At 39.8% G+C, this 18,864-nt stretch overlaps 2 protein-coding genes across 12 annotated transcripts in view; one reads left to right on the forward strand and one right to left on the reverse strand.

The window, feature by feature from the left end:
• Nucleotides 1-2: 2 nt before the first annotated feature.
• COX11 (cytochrome c oxidase copper chaperone COX11) lies at nucleotides 3-12,986 on the forward strand. Of its 5 annotated transcripts, none has more exons than XM_081581706.1 (5): nucleotides 3-386; nucleotides 3,485-3,640; nucleotides 5,346-5,471; nucleotides 5,860-5,958; nucleotides 9,714-12,986. In XM_081581706.1, the coding sequence occupies exons 1-5, from the start codon at nucleotides 36-38 to the stop codon at nucleotides 9,744-9,746; spliced, it is 765 nt and encodes a 254-aa protein (XP_081437832.1). In that variant the 5' UTR covers nucleotides 3-35; the 3' UTR covers nucleotides 9,747-12,986. The 5 variants fall into 5 exon arrangements, with proteins under 5 accessions (XP_081437832.1, XP_081437833.1, XP_081437834.1 ...); XM_081581707.1 differs by having other exon boundaries at nucleotides 12,076-12,986; XM_081581708.1 differs by lacking the exons at nucleotides 5,860-5,958; nucleotides 9,714-12,986 and adding an exon at nucleotides 7,290-7,533.
• Nucleotides 6,751-18,864, reverse strand: part of TOM1L1 (target of myb1 like 1 membrane trafficking protein) — a 62,866-nt gene continuing 50,752 nt past the window's right edge. For 5 of the 7 annotated variants that reach the window (XM_081581704.1, XM_081581698.1, XM_081581699.1 and 2 more), the window contains 5 exons: nucleotides 14,372-14,423; nucleotides 12,624-12,729; nucleotides 11,938-12,019; nucleotides 7,954-8,015; nucleotides 6,751-7,382 (listed from right to left, as the gene is read on the reverse strand). In XM_081581704.1, coding sequence (XP_081437830.1) covers nucleotides 7,961-8,015; nucleotides 11,938-12,019; nucleotides 12,624-12,729; nucleotides 14,372-14,423 — 295 coding nt within the window. In that variant the 3' untranslated portion in view covers nucleotides 6,751-7,382; nucleotides 7,954-7,960. Of the gene's footprint in view, nucleotides 7,383-7,953; nucleotides 8,016-11,937; nucleotides 12,020-12,544; nucleotides 12,730-14,371; nucleotides 14,424-18,864 lie in introns of those variants that run through there. The other 2 variants (XR_014079966.1, XM_081581703.1) reach the window with 2 other exon arrangements.

An 18,864-nucleotide genomic window follows, 5' to 3' on the forward strand; every position in this document is an offset into this window, starting at 1 on the left:
CCGCACCTGACAGGCGGGCGTCCTTTCCGGGCGTCATGGGAGTGCTCTGGCGTCCGGCTTGGAGGCTCGTTGCTTTTTGCGGGTGGCCTTGGACCCACCTTGGGCGCCCAGCTCGGGCTGCCGAGAGGGCAGAGCCGTGTCTCAGGCCAGGGAGAAGCGGCCTGGCGGGTACTGAGCAGGGGCTGAGGCGGCTCGGGACATGGAGGCGCCCGAGCCCGGCGGAGCAGCCGCCTCGGCGGCCGAAGAGCACGAACCCCTACACGCGCTCGCAGGAGGAGGACTGGCGGCGGCGGAACAAGACGGTCCTCACCTACGTGGCCGCGGCGGCGGTGGGCATGCTGGGCGCGTCCTACGCCGCCGTGCCCCTTTACCGGCTCTACTGCCAGGTAGGGCTGGCGCGGCCCGCCGGGCGGCCCTTCTGGAGAGGCGGAGGGCCGGGGCGGCTCCCTAGACCGCGAGGCTCCGCGGGGCCCGGTGGGAGGACTGTCCGAAATTACCTCCCAGAGGAAAACGGGCCTTGAAGTTCATCAAGAAAGCTAGTGACAGACCTGCCGCTCCAACTCGAGCTTTTGTGTTCTTGCCTGTACCCCACTGCCGAGTGAAATTCCCTGATCTCAGAGCTACCACCCGATAGGTCTGCAGCCTACGCTCGTGTATCCAGAAATCTGCTGCTCACGTGCCTGCCAGCTTTTAAAATGTAGTTTATATTCATACATTCCTTCCGTGAAACACATACAGGTTCTGTGCAAAGGTTAACCCAGGAAACGGGAGTTTGCTTGCTGCTGCTGCTTAAACTGGGAGTAGCTTTTTTATTTGTACAAACTACTGTGATTTAGAACTTTGTATAGATGATTTAGGACTTCGAGGCTTTTCCCTTTTGTTAATATGTAACTGTAATGTCGTTCCTCCGGGCTCCCTTTTAGATCAGAAACTAGTGCAATGGTTTTCAACGTGCAGACTCTCCCAGGAGCAGCAGCATCTGCTGCCGAAAGGGGAACTTGAGTACAGATAGTTGGATCCAACTCCAGAACTGTTTAATCAGGAACTCTGGGGGGCAGGGCCCAGCAATGTGTATTTTAATAAGTTCGCTAGCAGATTTTGATGCAGACTAATGCTTGAGAATCGCAGGCACAGGGTTACTTCACCTGTTACATATACATGTTCTGCCACGTTCTTAAGCAGTAATTTGCTGCTTGGGGCATTAGGATCATCTATGGAGCTTCTTAAACATATCAGGGATACCCTACCCCAGAGATTCTGATTAGGAGACCTGGGTAGTGTCCAGGAATTTCTGTTTTAAAACCATGCCATAAATGAGAGCTATACTTTGGGTTCATTCACTAAGTGAGTAATAGCGGGTTCCCAAACTGTTGTACATAGGAATCACCTGGAGAGCTTTTCAAAATCGACGATCAGGTCACATCCCTAACCAATTAAATCAGAAGGTCTTGGAGGCAGGCATTAGTAATTTTTTAGAGATTTCCAGTGTGCAGAAGAGTGAGAATCACTGGTTAACTGCTCTTTCCTGCCATTGTTGCTACTGCCTGACTTCTTGTGTTCTTATTAACGTTTACCTTTATTTTCAATAATGATGAAACTGGAATCTAAAGGACTTTTTAGTCTCTTAATATCAGCATTTATATGGGAAGGGGCAGTGGCTTGATTGCTGGAGGATGAGTGTAGAGTGTGAGTTAATGTTCATCAACATTAATGGACCAAGCATGAATCCCAAAACTACCGTTGATAAAATCATAAACAGAACTGAATCCAAAACATCTAGTGTAGATCTCCCCAAACCACGGGGCATGGACAGGGGGAGGTGGGTGGTTGATTTTATTTTCCAGGGAATATTTAACAATATCTGAAGACATTTTAGTTGCCACAACCTGGGAGCTGAAGGGGGAGGGTGCTACTGATACCTAGTGGGTAGAGGTGAAAGGATGCTGCTAAACATCCAGCACTGCAGAGGACAGACCCATCCCCCACCCCCACCAAAAAAACAAAAAAATATCCTATCCAAAATGTCATTAGTGCCAAGATTGAGAAACCCTGCCCCAAACTGAAATGAATGACATTTCATTCACATGGGTGAAAGTGCAGGGCAGGAAAGTAAAAATCTATTGTGGTTTGCAATCCTAAACTTCAGTCACAGTTGGGTGTTCAGTAGTGACATTTCCAAAAGAACATCTCTTTTAATTTTTGGAATCACAGAACTTTAGAGCCAAAAATAAGGGATTATGTAAACCACTTCATACACCGAGCTCATTTTCTAAGTATAGAAAGTGTGGCCCAAAGAAAGTAAAATTTAGTTTTTGGAGCTACTTAGTGACAGAACTGGACTGGAGCACAGGACATTTTCTTTTCAGTGCCTTTTTGTATTCTTGTTTAATTTTGCAAATCATCACACTTACTAATTTGAAGACTATATTCAAAGACTATCAGAAAGAAAACATTCAAGTGACTCAGGTTCTTCAGAAATAAAAGTTACATCTTAAAACAGCCTTCTTGAACAGAAGAATAGGCTTGCCCTCTGATGTGTCTTGTAGGGTTATAATGTAGTTTCATAATGCATGGCAGTTTAGTGAAGCTGGTTAACTTGTTTAACAAGCTAAGGTAGTAGTACTGTATTTTGCTGGGAGTCTTCCATAGCCTCAAATTTGGTATTTTTTTCCCAGTATAGTAACAGATTAATTATCCGGAGACCACAATTCTGACAATCTCAAGCATCAGAATGATGACCCTGAAAGTAAGGATTTTTTTTTAAGCATATCTGATAAGGAAATAAGGAACAGCAATGAAGATAGGCAAGAAGTGTCAGATACAGATTATCCTGATGTCTTATGATTAGTCCACTGAGTGGCCAAAGAGATCAGGTTCTCTGATTAACTGATGATACCTATGTAAAAGCTGTACAGTACCAAAAAATACAGAAAACATTTACAGAAACATTTTACCAATATGGCAAAATACTTAACGATGCTTGAGGAAAGCAGACTACAGAAGTGAAGAATAAACTAATCTGTACACTAAAAGTTATCACACAGAAAAGGACCAGATAAGAATGTGGAAAATGGAATTAAATAGTTTTATTGAAATGACAGCATTGTGGGTATATTTTATTTCTATTCATAATAGTTATGAAATATTAGCAATAAGGAGAAAGATGTTTAATGAAAAGTTCAGCTAAAAATTCAGAGCTCTGTTTTCAGTGGAGAGTCCATTCTCTTTCAAATGCTTCATTTTTGATCATTTTTACAACCAGGTGATTACAGAAAAATATGACTTTAACATATATAGACCCTTGACACCCAAGAAGTGGTCAGATCATTAGCACATTCATAGGAAATGGTCAGTGATAGTATGTAAACCTTACTGTTACTGGATTATTGTTTTTAAAATTTCATTTCATCCAGTAAATAGGTCATCAGCACCTAAAACTACTGTACTTTTGTTTAGCATATTATGCCTTGTTATCTTTTCCTAGACTACTGGACTTGGAGGATCAGCAGTAGCAGGTCATGCATCAGACCAGATTGAAAACATGGTACCTGTTAAGGATCGCATCATTAAAATTACCTTTAATGCAGATGTGCATGCAAGTCTCCAGTGGAACTTTAGACCTCAGCAAACAGAAATATATGTAAGTGCTTAAAGCAATGTTTACAAGATTGCTTTTTCCAATTTAAAGATTGATTCTTTCATCACTTACTGTTTCACAATTTAGGAACAGTCATCTAAACTTAATTTCAAAATACTGACAGATTCTATTACTGTAATTCTTTTATTCCTACAGACTACTTTTTGACAGTGCACTACACCTAATGTAACAAAATATTCTTTTAAGTTACATGATGTCATAATAAAAGTCACTTGGGAGCAATGGAAAATGTCATATTTTTATTACAATCATATTAAGAGTTCACTAAAAAGTTCTCTGGTCACTCATCTTGAGAGTAGGAACAGCTGCCCTGGTGTGTCAGACGGTAAAAAATATGTCTGCAATGCAGGAGACCCGGGCTTGATCCCCGGGTCGGGAAGATCCCCAGAAGAGAATGGCTACCCACTCCAGTATTCTTGCCTGAGAATTGCATGAACAGAGGAGCCTGGTGGGCTACAGTCATTGGGACTTCAAAGAGTCAGACACAACTGAGTGACTAACACTTAAACTTATTTACCCCAGGTAGAGATGATATAGGAAAATGTTGAAAAACATTGGTTATACTGGAAAGTAGTTTACTGATTTACATCAAAAATCCCTGTGCCTTAAAATAAATTTAAGGATTTTTGAAGTAATGCTAAAACATTATTCTAGCTCAGAAAGACTAGGCACCTTAAAAGTTGCCTAACATCTTGCCTAGAGGATTTAACTGAAATTACCTCATGAACTGAGGAATAGCCAGAAAAGCTTAATTGTTAACTCTTATTGGAAAGCTCTATGAATGTTAGTGCTTTCCCAGGTTAGTAATCCTGACTGAATCTCTTCAGTGATTGAGGGTGTTATAGATTGTGGTTCTGAGTATCAATCTCAATCACATGGTAATATACAAGGTATTAGTGGCTGATCCGGTACATGTGACAGAGCATCCTTTGGACACTAGTCAGTGTCCAAATACTTTAAAGCTTGTGATTTATTTTATCCATTATTTTCTCTAAAAAGAAAAGTATTAGTGGTTTTTGGCTAAATAAAATTTCTATTTAGTCAGTTTTACTTTGGTTATACATATAATTTACTCTGGTTGTAAACTAAGTTTAAGGTTGGTAACGTTCTCTAAAAAGTGAAGTGAAAGTTGCTCAGTCATGTTCAACTCTTTGTGACCCCATGGACTGTATGTAACCCGCCAGGCTCCTCTGTCCATGGAATTCTCCAAGCAAGAATACTAGAGTGGGTAGCCATTTCCTTCTCCAGGGGATCTTTCCAACCCAGGGATCGAATCCAGGTCTCCTGCATTGCAGGCAAATTCTTTACCGTCTGAGTCACCAGGGAAGCCTTTTTTCTAAAAAGAATCTTTAGTCTATATAATATTCAGGGATAAGTGTTAAGAAGTTAGACTCGGCTGTTCTTGGACACATTTTAAATAACTTCATCTGCAGATTATCACTTGAAGACTTCAGACATACAAGAGAACAATCCATAATAAGTATGTGTAATAGAGCAATGGTTTTCCACTGACATGCAAGTAACATTTGAAGATCAAATGTTCTTGGGTAGCATTCACAATTTATTTTGCTGACTCTTAAAATTAGATTAAGTATTATGGTCTGAAATGAAAATAATGACTAATTTAGTATGGAATGCAGATTTGTAAGATTTAAAGTGTTGATAATGTGTATTTTCCTTAAAATAGGTAGTGCCAGGAGAGACAGCACTGGCATTTTATAAAGCTAAGAATCCTACTGACAAACCAGTAATCGGAATTTCTACGTACAATGTTGTACCATTTGAAGCTGGACAGTACTTCAATAAAATACAGGTATAACTAAATGCAAATGTTACAGAATGTGATAAAAGTACATGAAATTGTTTGGTACTAAATTTATTGCAGTGTTTTTTTAGAAGATACAAATTTTTGAAAGTTCATTTTAAACTTCAAACTATTTTTTCATTGCTTATAATAATTATGCAGAGGTTGAGAGCCAAACTATATGGATATCAGTTTTCTTAAGATGAGAAGAATTTGCTGATTCTCGATCTTTAAAAGCAAAACTCAACCTGAGATGAAAGATGCTGTTATCCTATCATAGAATTTAAAGATTATAATTAACAGTATGCTTATTAAAGCCAATAAATGAAGCATTAGTTTCTATTCTAGGTAGCAGAATACAAATACTAATTAATGAAGACTTTTCTATAACTTCTAGTGCTTCTGCTTTGAAGAACAAAGGCTTAATCCACAAGAGGAAGTAGATATGCCAGTATTTTTCTACATTGATCCTGAATTTGCTGAAGATCCAAGAATGGTGAATGTTGATCTCATCACTCTTTCTTACACTTTTTTTGAAGCAAAGGAGGGACATAAGTTGCCACTCCCAGGCTATAATTCAAATCACCAACTAAGTCCTGCTTCAAATTTGTGATTTTTAAAAAATCATGTACCTTGTCTTCTCAGAGAAGTATTTAAAATAATATGAAGCCTTCTGTTTTAAATGTTATGTACTGATGGTTCTTTTCTTCCCAACTCATTTATCCTACTTAGAATGTATGACAGTTCAAAACCATGTATGTTGCCAGAAACTTGATGGTACAGCTCCCCTTTTAGGTTATCAGCACTTCGTACTTGTAGCAATGCACTTTTATTATTATTTCTCAAATAGTTGGTTATTTTCATTACGAACAGTCACTATTTTAAAAGCTCAAAATGAAAGAGTAATCACTGAGCCCTAGCAGCTTACCCAAAGACTACATTTTGATTTCAAATCTGACTGTATTTTCCCTTTAAAATCTAGGGCTATTTTACATTCAGAGTACTAAATAAGTACTTTGAAATTCTGGTACCATGAAATTTAAATAAAATTCATTAAGTATATCTAGTAGGCTTCCAGCATTTCTTGTGATATTCCAAATCCCCAGATTTTAAATTGTAAGTGGGACTGTGAAGATTTACTAACATCAGAAGTTCTTCTGGAAAAAAAAAAAGTTCTTGAACTGTTTTAATAGTAATTCATTTGTCATTATAATTTACGACAAAGGAAAGTACAAGTTATCCTGAATGTTTTCCAATAGACTTTCTTCCAAAAAGACAAAAAAGACCATTTAGTGTTATAAAGAATTGTATTTAAAGGCAACCAACGTAGAATCCAGTGACCTCTTGAGGGTACCTGAAATACAGTTGAACTACAATCATCAAAGCTTTCACAACTTATAATTCTAAATAAGAGTGTTATTTATAAAGAAGTGCAAATTGACTTTTAGATTCAACTTTAGTTACATAAAGGCACTCAAGTATTCTTCCTGAATAATACAGTTTTTCCATGTCATGCTTTCACTTACTAACAGTTATTTTGTACTGAAACAATCTTCATCTACTCTTATGCCATCTCTTGTGATGATTTCTAAATGTAGGAAGGCCTGTGAAAACATAAGGTGCTACACTTAACCTGGATGGCTTCAGTACCATGATTTTTGTTCTGCCTAAGTTTCAAAGGAATATATGTTATAACCAAGGTCTTCTGAGATAAAGCTTAAGCTGCTGTCAGGAACCATATATGTTACTTTGAAACTGTGACTCTTCTGTTTAAACCTCATTAATGCAGAGGAAAAATGTTCCACTGTGGTTTTGATGTTTTGGAAGGTCTTAACTTCTGGGTCTCAAAGCTGGACAGGGTCCACCTTTTGGAAAATTGGCACCCATAATGCTGCTAGTGAACTGGTCATCCATTTCCACCTGGAATAAAAAGAAGAGTCAATTATCTCCATCCTTTCCTCTCTTTCCCCAGTCCTTGATAACTAGACAGCCACAGTCAAGTAGAGGAAAGGTGGGAATGTACTACTTCCACGAGGGAAGTATGAAGGGAATAAATATGGTTAATAGGTTACTGGTGGCTGTGTGCATTTATTAGTAAATAAATGGAATGATTAGTAAAGCAATAGAATCCAGACCAACCTAGAGTAACAATAAATTAATTCTAGTCAGCAAGTATTAACTGCATATAGAAGACAAATCTGATTCTAGTGCTAAGAATTTTTTACTGATCAGCTGTTTTTGTTAGCATTAATATTTTTATACCATAAACCAATTTCTGCATTCTCAAGATTTATAATTTTTAGCTAACATGGTCACAAAGAATCTATCTCATTGATCATTACAATTTGAATGACATAGGAACTTGTGTAATACTTCACTCATGAAAGTGTCAGATTGAGATGGCCCTTACAAAATATAAGTAATAAATGCAGAAAGTGACATTCACACTAAAATCATGTGGAATGTAAGGTGTGTGAGTTGAAGTCTTTACCCAACAATCACTGTGACTGAGCTCCTCTGTGGTGATGAACATCAATGTCTTCATAAATAGCTCTGAAACAAATAAGCCATCACAGTAAATTGATAAATATCATGGTTATAGATAATTTCAATGTACTATTTTGGCTTTTAACTGCCATCATCTTAAAGCAAAAATCTGGTGCCATTTTAGGTGTTGAGGCTATATCAATAAATAAAAACAAAGATCTCTGCCCTGAAGCTTACATTATGAAAACTATTTTAGATCCTAATGCCGCTGTTCCCATGCATCTTACAAATATATATCTTATATAACCATCTTATAATTTAATGAGAAATATGGCTTAAATTTGGACAGATTGCTTTATGCTTTAAAAAAAACAAAAATTGTTCAGCTTTCTCTGGCTTCAAAACATTAGAAATTAATATTCTAGCTTATTTAACCACTGTCATCTTTGTACTTTGTATATAGTCATTTTTCTGTGGTAGTCTTCATTTGTCTTACATATGTCTATAGATAGAATATATCTATACCTACAAATATAGCATTAATACACACACGTATAGCAACACATGACTAAGAAAAAAAATCTCATAAAAATCAAAGCACTTTGAAGACATAATCGCTAACTTCAAGAAGTGCCAGCATGGTCCAGAAATTTTAATGTTTCTCTGTTTTGTCTTTCATTTTCCAAAGAAGTATTTCAACCTCCTTCACTCTGCTCAATGCCCTGACGCCCCTCCTCTCAGTCGGAAAACCTCTTATCTTAATAAATTAAAGGTCTTTATGTGGAAACCTGGTGTTCCCGTCACCAAATCTTCAAGTGTTTTCATCTGCACCATCATCTACTTCTATGATCCTATCTATTGACCCCTGGCTTCTTAAACACTTCGCTCAGTCTCCCTTCCTGAATCTTCAACCTCTCATTCTCTACTGAATCTTACCCCTCAGGATTCACAGATGTTCCAGCATTTCTCATTTTATAAAATAATACAGTCCTTTATCCCATGTCAACTTAATTGCCTCACTGATACTCTAGCTGCAGACCACTTTCCCCAAACCCTTCGTGTTAAAGTTTCTTTGTAACTTGCCTGTGCACTGTCTACTTCATCCCTTTTTAATGCACTGAGATTTGCCTCTGTCCCTGTCAACTTCTACTGAATCACTCATGATGATCTGTTACTTAGTCCATCATCTAGTGTTGAGTCCTTGTCTTTCTACAGCGATGTTCATCACACTGTGCACTCTCTCCTTTTTGTTTCCCAACTGCGATTTCCACATCTGGTAATAGGTTCCATGTTGTTCTCTTTGCTCTTGACTTTTCCATTTCTCTCCCCCTGGGCCTGCAACACTGATTCCCAAACTTGTCACTACACTAAAAACTGCAGGTCTTAATGTGAATGTCACTTCTCAGGCTTTCTCTAACCCCCAATTAAATCAGTTCTTTCTGTTATATATTGTCAAGTCAATATCTTTCATACTGTTAACACAAACTGCAAATATATGTTTGCCTGCTGATTTAATTTCTGCCTCCTTATTAGATTTGCCCTCCATTAGGTTCAATATGATAAATTAAGCACCAGTCATTTTCCTTGGTATCATAGTTAATTTTCAGTCATTTGTCAAATGAGTGAATCGTGTATGTATATGTATATTCATAAGTATTATACTCTATGTTCTGCTGGAGTAGAAATTCTTAACCTGGGGTTCATGGATAACCAGTGATGTGATAATCCCAGGACTTTTATGTAAGATTTTATGCTTTTCCTTAGGGAGAAGTTCCCTGGATCTCATGGGACGTTTAGAGAGACTGAAACACCCTACCACCCAGAGAGGAAGAACTATAGTGGTGGTGGTTCTGCAGGCCTTAAGTTGTGTCCGACCCTTTGTGACCCTACGGACTGCAGCACGCCAGGCTTCCCTGTCCTCCACTATCTCCCACAGTTTGCTCAAGTTCATATCCATTGAGTTGGTGATGCTGTGTAACCATCTCATCTTCTGCCGCCCTCTTCTCCTCTTGCCTTCAATCTTTCCCAGCATCAGGGTCTTTTCCAGTGAGTCGGCTCTTCCCATCAGGTGGCCAAAGTTTTGGAGATTCAGCTTCAGCATCAGTTCTTCCAATGAATATTCAGGGTTGATTTCCTTTAGAATTGACTGGTTTGATCTCTTTGCAGTCCAAAGGACTCTCAAAAGTCTTCTGCAGCACTACAGTTTGAAAGCGTCAAGAGCTATAGTGGTAGGGAGTTCCAAAACTTCACCTCTCCAGCTTCTTGCTATTTCTTACCTTTAATATCTCCTGCCCCACCACATCTACTTACAACGATCTCATAATTAACGAGATTATAATAATATACTTTTCTGCTTCCTATTTGCTTGGAGAAACTGTTAAAAAAAAAAATGCGTTTTTGAGACAGCATACCTAGTTTAACCAGTTTCTAATTCCTTAAACCACTAACATATTCAGTGATACTTTATCAAGCAGAATGACCTAGAGAAGTTTCACAATCCTGTTAGGAAAAAATATTTAATGAACTCCTAAGCTTATTGTATGGAGAAGGCAATGGCACCCCACTCCAGTACTCTTGCCTGGAAAATCCCATGGACGGAGGAGCCTGGTGGGCTGCGGTCCATGGGGTCACGAAGAGTCAGACACGACTGAGCAACTTCACTTTCACTTTTCCCTTTCATGCATTGGAGAAGGAAATGGCAACCCCCTCCAGTGTTCTTGCCTGGAGAATCCCAGGGACGGCGGAGCCTGGTGGGCTGCCGTCTATGGGGTCGCACAGAGTCAGACACGACTGAAGCGACTTAGCAGCAGCAGCAGCAAGCTTATCGTAATAAGCCTGGGACTGCATAGTGACTGCCTCTTTAAGATGAGACAGGTTTTGCAGACCTGCTTCATTCACTTATAAATCATTCCAAAACACCACTACACTGAGGGTGTGAACCAAGGGGTCGGGGTCAAAACCTCAAATGCCTACACATGTCAGGCAGATGACATGAAAGTATGTGGGGGGCCTGGTGAACTGAGACAGTCAGCACAGCCCCAAGCTATTGCTAGCATGTAAAAATGCAGGCCCGGCATTGTTGTCATATCAAAAAGCATCCAGAGGTTCAGATAGTTATTGAAATATCCCACCTTTTAACTTGGCAATTAATATTTACATGCCTATTTAAAATTCACATAGGTCAAACAAAATACAGTTGCAGGCAAGATACAGCCTGTAGGCTGCTAGTTTGTAAACAATGACTTCTATAAAAATGCTTTAATCATTTTAAACAATTTTGGAGGTAACTTTCAGTTAGTCAAAATATATTAAAACTAATGAGCCTGTGTGTGCATGCTCACTTGTGTCTGACTCTGCGACCCCACGGACTGTAGCTCCCCAGGCACCTCTGTCCATGGAATTCTCCAGGCAAGGCTACTGGAGTGGGTTGCCGTTTCCTACTCTACTAATGAGGCTACCATCCCATAAATATTTATATATACTTGACCAATATGAAATCACAAAATAATATTGTTTTAAGGATTCCAAGTTAAAATAATTTTTACATTAATAAGCACACTGTTGTCATAGGTAGTGAAGATTAAAAACAAGTTCTTATGTAAGTTTTTTTTCTGGCATTAGTCAAAGAACAACTAAAATATCCTATCAATGTGGTACTTAAGTCATCAATCGGTGAATAGCGCCCTTCTCGAGCTGGAGAGAATCTGACTTTTTTCCAAGGCATCTATAAGGAATACACTAATGCACTGATGGTTCTGCTTATTTCTTAGTGTGCAACCCCACTGTTGTTATTTTTAAGTCACAAGGTCAAGAATGACAAGACAAACATTAAGAGCAACAACCACCACAAAATCTCATAAATCACTTTTATATAAGGTCATTGATTTCTGCTAAGGCCTAAACAAAGTTAAATGTATAACCAAACCCTGTGAGCCCTGCTACCAAAGGGAACCAAGACAAAAAAATAATCATTTTGTAAATGACTTACTCTGTGGTGACAGCAGGAGCTAAGGGATCAAACTCCATTACTTCACAGTAATTGGGTGGCTGGAGATCATTCTTTGTCATCGCTGTAGGCAATAAAAAGATACACACAATTAATTCTCTCTGACTTTACTTCAAACAGAGGATCCTAAGGAACACCTGACAACCAGAAACAAGCACACTGCTGTCCCAATGCAACTGCCAAATACAACAAGTCTATAGATGTCCAAACTTCGACTAAAGGTTCATTTACCTCAGCACTCAAAATACAATATTCAGTGCAACACAAGCATTTTTACAATCTCCTAATGTCAGTCATGGAGCTTCCCTTGTGGCTCAGCGGTAAAGAATCCACTTGCCAATGCAGGAGATGTGCCTGGATCGGAAAGATTCCCTGGAGAAGAGCATGGCAACCCACTCCAATATTCTTGCCTGGGAAATCCCACGGACAGAGGAACCCGACGGGCTACAGTCCGTGGGTTGCAGAGTCAGATGTGACTTAGTGACAAAACAACAACAACAGTCAGTCATAATGAAATCTGCCTTAAATTTACCTCATGGGAGCTTAAAAATGCAAATGCACTGTAATTTCTCTCTGCATATCTGTTTTTAGTTACCAATATATCTCTAGCAGACCCATCTATTCTCATAAATTTCCTTATTTGGTACAAATAATAAGGTCTTAAGTACCTGGATGATTGCTGGGCAGAGGTGGCAGTCTCTGGTTTGATGGTGTTGCTGGAACGGTCTGTAGGCTAACTGGCTGCAGTAATACTGAATTTGAATGTTCCAGAAACTGAAAAGAGCAGAGTACACGTTCAAATAAACATTCTAAGCTTTTATGATTTTGATTCCTAGCCTTCCAAGTGGCACTATCCCAAGAACCATATATTCTTAATCAGGTAAGAATTACTAATGATTAACTATTATTTTAGTTTTTAAGGTAATATCTCCTTACAAAACCTACTGCTTTTCTGTCTGGTTTCATGCCCCCTGCACCTTAATTCCCATATAAAATGTAAACTTAAATAAAATATATTGCTTAAAAAACCAGGAATGTATGGCTTAATCCAGAGTCTCCTGTCCCACACCAAATATAAAACCTTGGCCTCAAAGAGGCAAAACCATTAAGTACAAAAAGGCGTATCGGTCAGAACTGGTCAAGAGAATGCCTCACCACTGGGGACACGGAGCAGAGCCCTGACTGCTGTGGGTCCTGCAATTATCTGAGGGGACACGGGTCATACGCTCTGAAGCAGGCAGAGCTAGTGCAGGTGAAGCAGAGTAAGCCAAGGCAGGGGGCCAGACGTACAGCTGGAGAGGCAATGAGAGAGGTCAGAGCAGCTTCTCAGGCTTTTATCGAGTAAAGTGGAGTCAGAAAACCACAGGTGGCTTTAGAGCAAATGAATAACATAAACTTTATTTTTAAAAAAGATTGTTCTGGTTTCTGTTTGGAGAACAGATTGTATGATGAGGTGGGGGTGGAGAGGGAGGTGGGGGCTGGAACAGGGCAACTCTGCCGGAGGCCACTGCAATACCCATCTGATGTAGCCTGCACTGGGACGTAGAAGGGGAGGTGGGAAGAAGTGGCTGGATAACAGATACATTTTGAAGGTAAAGGTAAAACGGTAGAGGTCAAGTACAGTTTCCCAAGGTTTTTGACCTGAGCAACTGAAACAGTGGTCACTTACAGAATGGGGAAGACGGCAGGAGGAGCAAATCGGGAGCTGAGGCTGAAAGCAAGCAAGAGGAGATGTGAAGTGGAAAGTGGAAGTGTGAGTTCTGCACATAGGGAAGGGGTATGGACTGGAAACAACTTGTAAGTGCTCAGAGTCTGAATGGTATTTCATGAGAACGAGACCAAAAGACCAGAGAGGAATGAATGTGGGCAGAGAAATCTGAGGCCTGACTCCCGGGGTCTCCAAGACTGAGAGGCCAGTAGAGGAGAAGAGGTCAGCAAAGGGATGCAGAAGAGAGAGAGCAGCAGGAGAACCTGAAGGGAGCGGTGTCTGAAAGCCACGCGTGCAGACAGGAGGAGGTGACTGACTCTCAGCTGCTGCTGATCAGGTAGGATGAGTGCTGCAGGACTAGTCAGTCATCTAGAGGTCTCGTGACCTTGACAAGAGCTCAGCCCGTGAGGTGGCTGAGGTGAGAACTTGTCTGAAGTCCATCAGAGGATGGGAGGAAAGAGAGCAAAGACTGCAAATAGAAACAGTTCCAAGGGAATTCTGATCCTTTTTACTATCTTTCTAATGGAAGTGAGACTATACTTATCTTAAAAGATTAAAAAGGCAACAAGGAAAAGCCCTAACAGGGGCTTCATTAACACCTTATGAAGAAATTTTGAGCAGAACGTGTGAATTAAGGACTGGGAGCTCCTTTTTAGCATGATAATCTGCTCCCTGGGTGCACTGCCCGGGAAGGCCTTCATTACTTACACTCTCGTATGTATGACTTGAGGCGAGGTTTTGGCTGGTCCTTTGGGCAAACCTAGGATAGTGTGATAATACAGCATGATTACCCTACAGTGAGAACACAATGCAAAAAGATGACCTTCCTGGTCTAAAAACAATACCCAAAATGCCCCTTCAGACTGCACAGAAGTATTAATTTTATAGAACAATTGCCAGCGGTGTTGGTGCCCACCAGGTCATAATGCCCAAACACCAAAGAGAACAAGGGCAAAGCACTGCTGCTGGGCACAGCAGCTCTGAGACCCTGGAGTGTGCACACTCGATCAGTCACAGCAGAGCCTTCAGTCTTCGCATGAGAGCAGCTACCACCCCATCACTTCTAAAGGATGAAAGGCAAGGCAGAGTACAGGTTAGGATGTGGGGACAGTTTGAAGTTGGAGTACACACATTTGCCCTGTCTCTTTCACCAAATGCAACTATAAAATCTGGACAGAAGGCATGGGGCAAATATCAGAACTGCAAGGTAAATACTAATTACAGGCTAACTGGGAGAGCAGACTAGAACTGGAGTATCAGTGAATTGTTGGTGAACTTACCATGTTCTGCCCCTCTTGAGTATTTCCTAACTGGCATGCAATGCAGCCTAAAGCCCAGCTGGGCAGGGAGGACATACAGAGCTCCAGAAGACTCTCATTCTCACTCAAGGAGCAGGAAAGGGAACCCCTAGTGCCCAGAGTGTGGGGGGCAACCCTCATCCCTTTCTTCCCCTTCGTTCTCTCACTCTAATCCCCAGGCAGTCCCAAGGTGGCCGCAGTGACAGCAGAGGTAACGGGGACCGATAGAGGCTTAAACCTCTGAGAGGCAACTTCCACTCTAACAGGGGAACTGTGATCATCCCAAGAGGATGAGGCAAAACTTTGTTCCTTTTATCCTTTCTATCCTGCCATTTGGTCTCCAATACAAGCCTAGTCAAGGAAATGCATGACGCAGTAAACCTTCAGCTTTTTGACTGGAGAGACCAAAAAGGGAATCCCAGGAAAGCAAAGAATCAGAGAAATCATGAAGACGGAGGAATTCAGGACAATGACCTCAGAGTTGTTTATGAAATCCTGGGCTTACACCCTGATCTATGCATCCATGGCTGATCCCAATCAATGCCAAGTGAAAGTGAAAGTGAAGGTGCTCAGTTGTGTCCGACTCTTTGTGCCCCATGGACTGTAGCCTGCCAGGCTCCTCCGTCCATGGGTTATCCAGGTAAGAGGACTGGAGTGGGTTAAAGATGTTGAGAAATGAACACACAGCCTGCTGTCCAGACCTTACAGGGACAACTGGGTGGCACATGTGTGGGATGCATCTCAGTAACACTGCAACGGCTTTGAAAATTTAACTGACATCAGAACGAAAGCACACAGAAGGCAGGCTGAAACTGCGGCATAAACTTCACTAGGTTGTTTGCCTGCTAAAATCAAAGTACCAACATTCTCAACAGGATTTAGATAAGACCAAGTGTTTCATATCATTAAAAATGCTCAAGATACAACCCCAAATCACTATGCATATGAAGAACTGAGAAAATGGAAACCTGCAAGAGAAAAGACAACAGTGGTTGATACCTATTAATAGAGGACACAGATGATGAAATTATCTCACAATTTTAAAGCAGCTATTATACAAATGCGTCAACAAGGAACTGTGCACACTTGAAAAAAAACATTCAATAGACGTTCTCAGCAAAGAAACACAAGGTAATAAAGAAAAGTCAAATGGTAATTTTAGAATTAAAAAATACAATTAACTAAAATTTTAAAAAATACAGAATGAGCGTGAGCTAAACAGCAAAAGGGAGATGACAAAGGAAATTGAGTGAGAAAAGCAGTGAACAGAACGCTATGGATCTATGAGATGACAGCAGATCCAGTGGTGTCACCAAAAGCCCCAGAAGGAGAGCAAAGTAGGTAGTGCTGAAAAACATATTTGAAGAAATAAAGGCTGAAAACTTCACAAATTTGGTGACAGAAAAATCCACAGATTCAAGAAGTTCAGTGTAATAAGCTGAATGGAGGCTCCCAAAGAGTTATGTCCTTGTCCTAATTTCTGGAATCTGTGAATGTCACGTTATTTGGAAAAAGAGTCTTTGCAGATATAATTAAGGATACTGAGATGATGTTTGAGTGGGCACTAAATCCAATGATACGTGACCTTAAAACAGAAAAATAGGAATCTGGGGAGGGACTTGAGAAACACAGGGGAGAAGGCAATGTGAAAATGGAGAAAGAAAGCAAAGTGTGTGGCCACCAGACAAAGAAGTAAAGGAGTGCCAACGTTCCCCAGAATGTGGAGGAGGGGAAGAATGACTTCTCCCCTCAGAGTCCTGGAAGGAGACACCTTGCTTCCTTTCAGACTTCTAGTCTCCAGAACTCTAAGAAGGGGAGTTCCATTACCCAGTTTGTGGTAATGTTTTTATGATAGCCACAGGAAACATACACTCAGCAAAACAAAGACAGCTTTGTTAATCAAGCTGTTTAAAATTAGTAAAAAAGAAAAGTTCTTGAAAGCACAGACAGAAAGAAGTAACACAGAGTCAACATAGGAACAAGAGAATTTGAATGAATGTTAGATTTCTCATTAGAAGCCATTTAGGCCAGAAGACACTGGAGCAGTGTTTAAAAACTGCTATAAGAAAGAACTGTCACCCAGAATCTTATATCCAATGAGAGTATCCTTCAGGAACAAAAATGAAAATGAAATACATGAAATATACTAAGAAACTTTCACTGCCATCAGATCTTCTCTAAAATAAAGCTAAAAGAAATTCTTCAGAGACAAGAGAAACTGTACCAGAGGAAAATGAAAGGAAAGCAACAGAAACGGTAAATATTAGGTAAATATGATGGACTATTCTACTCTTCCTGAGTCTTTAAAATTTATTTAAGGGTTGCAAGTAGAAACTGTATTATGAAAAAAATTGTAAAGTAATTATTCATTGTCTGGTAGTGATTTTTTAACATATATATACATAATATATGATAACTATCATATAAAGGGGAGAGCTGTATGATAGTAAAGTTTCTATATTTCACTTCAAGTGGGAAAATATTGGTTTTAAATACACTAAAAAAATTGCAGTTCCTAGAGCAACCAGTCCTCTCCTCCCCATATATAAACTATACAAAAATATAGTATCATAATAAAATGGATATTAAAAACATCCAAAGAGCCCAAAGTATGAAGGAAAGAGGAAATAGAAAAAACAAAACACAACCAAAGAAAACAGCAAAGGAAACAAACAGAAAAGCAAATCACATAATGGTGGTCCTAATCCAGACATATTAAATATAAATGGTCTAAGCATACCAATTACATACATATTATCAGAGTATATAAAAACGCATGACCCAACCATAAGTTATCTGCAAGACACTCACTTCAGATAGTCAAAAGTAAAAAGTTAGAAAAAGATATACCATGGAAATACTAATCAAAAGAAAGCTAGAGTGGCTTTGATTACAATCAAAGTAAACATCAAGGTAAAGACAATTACAAGGGATAAAGAGGGACATTACATAATGATAAAAAGAGTCAGTTCTCCAAGAAGACAACAATCCTGAACGCAAATGCACGGAAAGAGCTTCAAAATACACAAAGCAAACAATTTTACATAAACTTTCTAGAAATATCACATACCATATGACTATTCAGACCCTACTGTCAAAACGACCAACTGTAATGATAGAGAACAGGCTGGTGGCTGCTGAGGCTGGGGGGTGGGGGTGGGGGATGACTATAAAGGACTAGCATAAAGAAGTTGTTTTGGATAATGAACTATTCTATATTCAGACTGTGGGGATGGTTACATGAATCTATATATATATATGTTAGGAAAAAACAGAGCTCTGCAGCAAACAAAAAAAGGGTCAATTTTACCATATGGAAATTGTAAAAATAAAATTAGAGTGAAAAGAAAAAAAAGAGAGAGAGCAGGTATTGTAATCAGATTCACATGAATTTGAATCCTCTTTCTGCACTAGTTGGACAACCTCTGGCAAGCTGATATTCCTCAATCTCGGTTTCCTCACCAATACAGTGAGTACTGCGGGTACCTACCTCAGAGCACTGCAAGGAGCACTAGATTAAGGAACCAGAGAGCGTTTATTCTTAGCCTGCTGCCTGATACTAAGTAGGCTATAAATATGACTTTATCCTATCATCATCATTGCTTTTCAGGAATCCTTTCCATTATGAGAAATTCCATCACTCATCTGTTCTGTGATAAATTATACTGCAAACAAAAGAGGAGTGGGAAAATCTTAAGACTGTCAGATATATTGACAGCTGATTGTGTCTCTCATATGTAATCTTTGGGCTTCCCTGGTGGCTCAGACGGTAAAGAATCTGCCTGCAATGTGGGAGAACCAGGTTTGATCCCTGGGTCAGGAAGACCCTCTGAAGAAGCGAATGGCTACCCACTCCAGTAGTCTTGCCTGGAGAATTCCAGCAACAGGGGAGCCTGGCAGGCT

This window comes from Giraffa tippelskirchi, chromosome 3 (assembly GCF_054371585.1).
Source record: "Giraffa tippelskirchi isolate mGirTip1 chromosome 3, T2T-mGirTip1v1.2.pri, whole genome shotgun sequence".
Classification (NCBI taxonomy): Eukaryota; Metazoa; Chordata; class Mammalia; order Artiodactyla; family Giraffidae; genus Giraffa; species Giraffa tippelskirchi.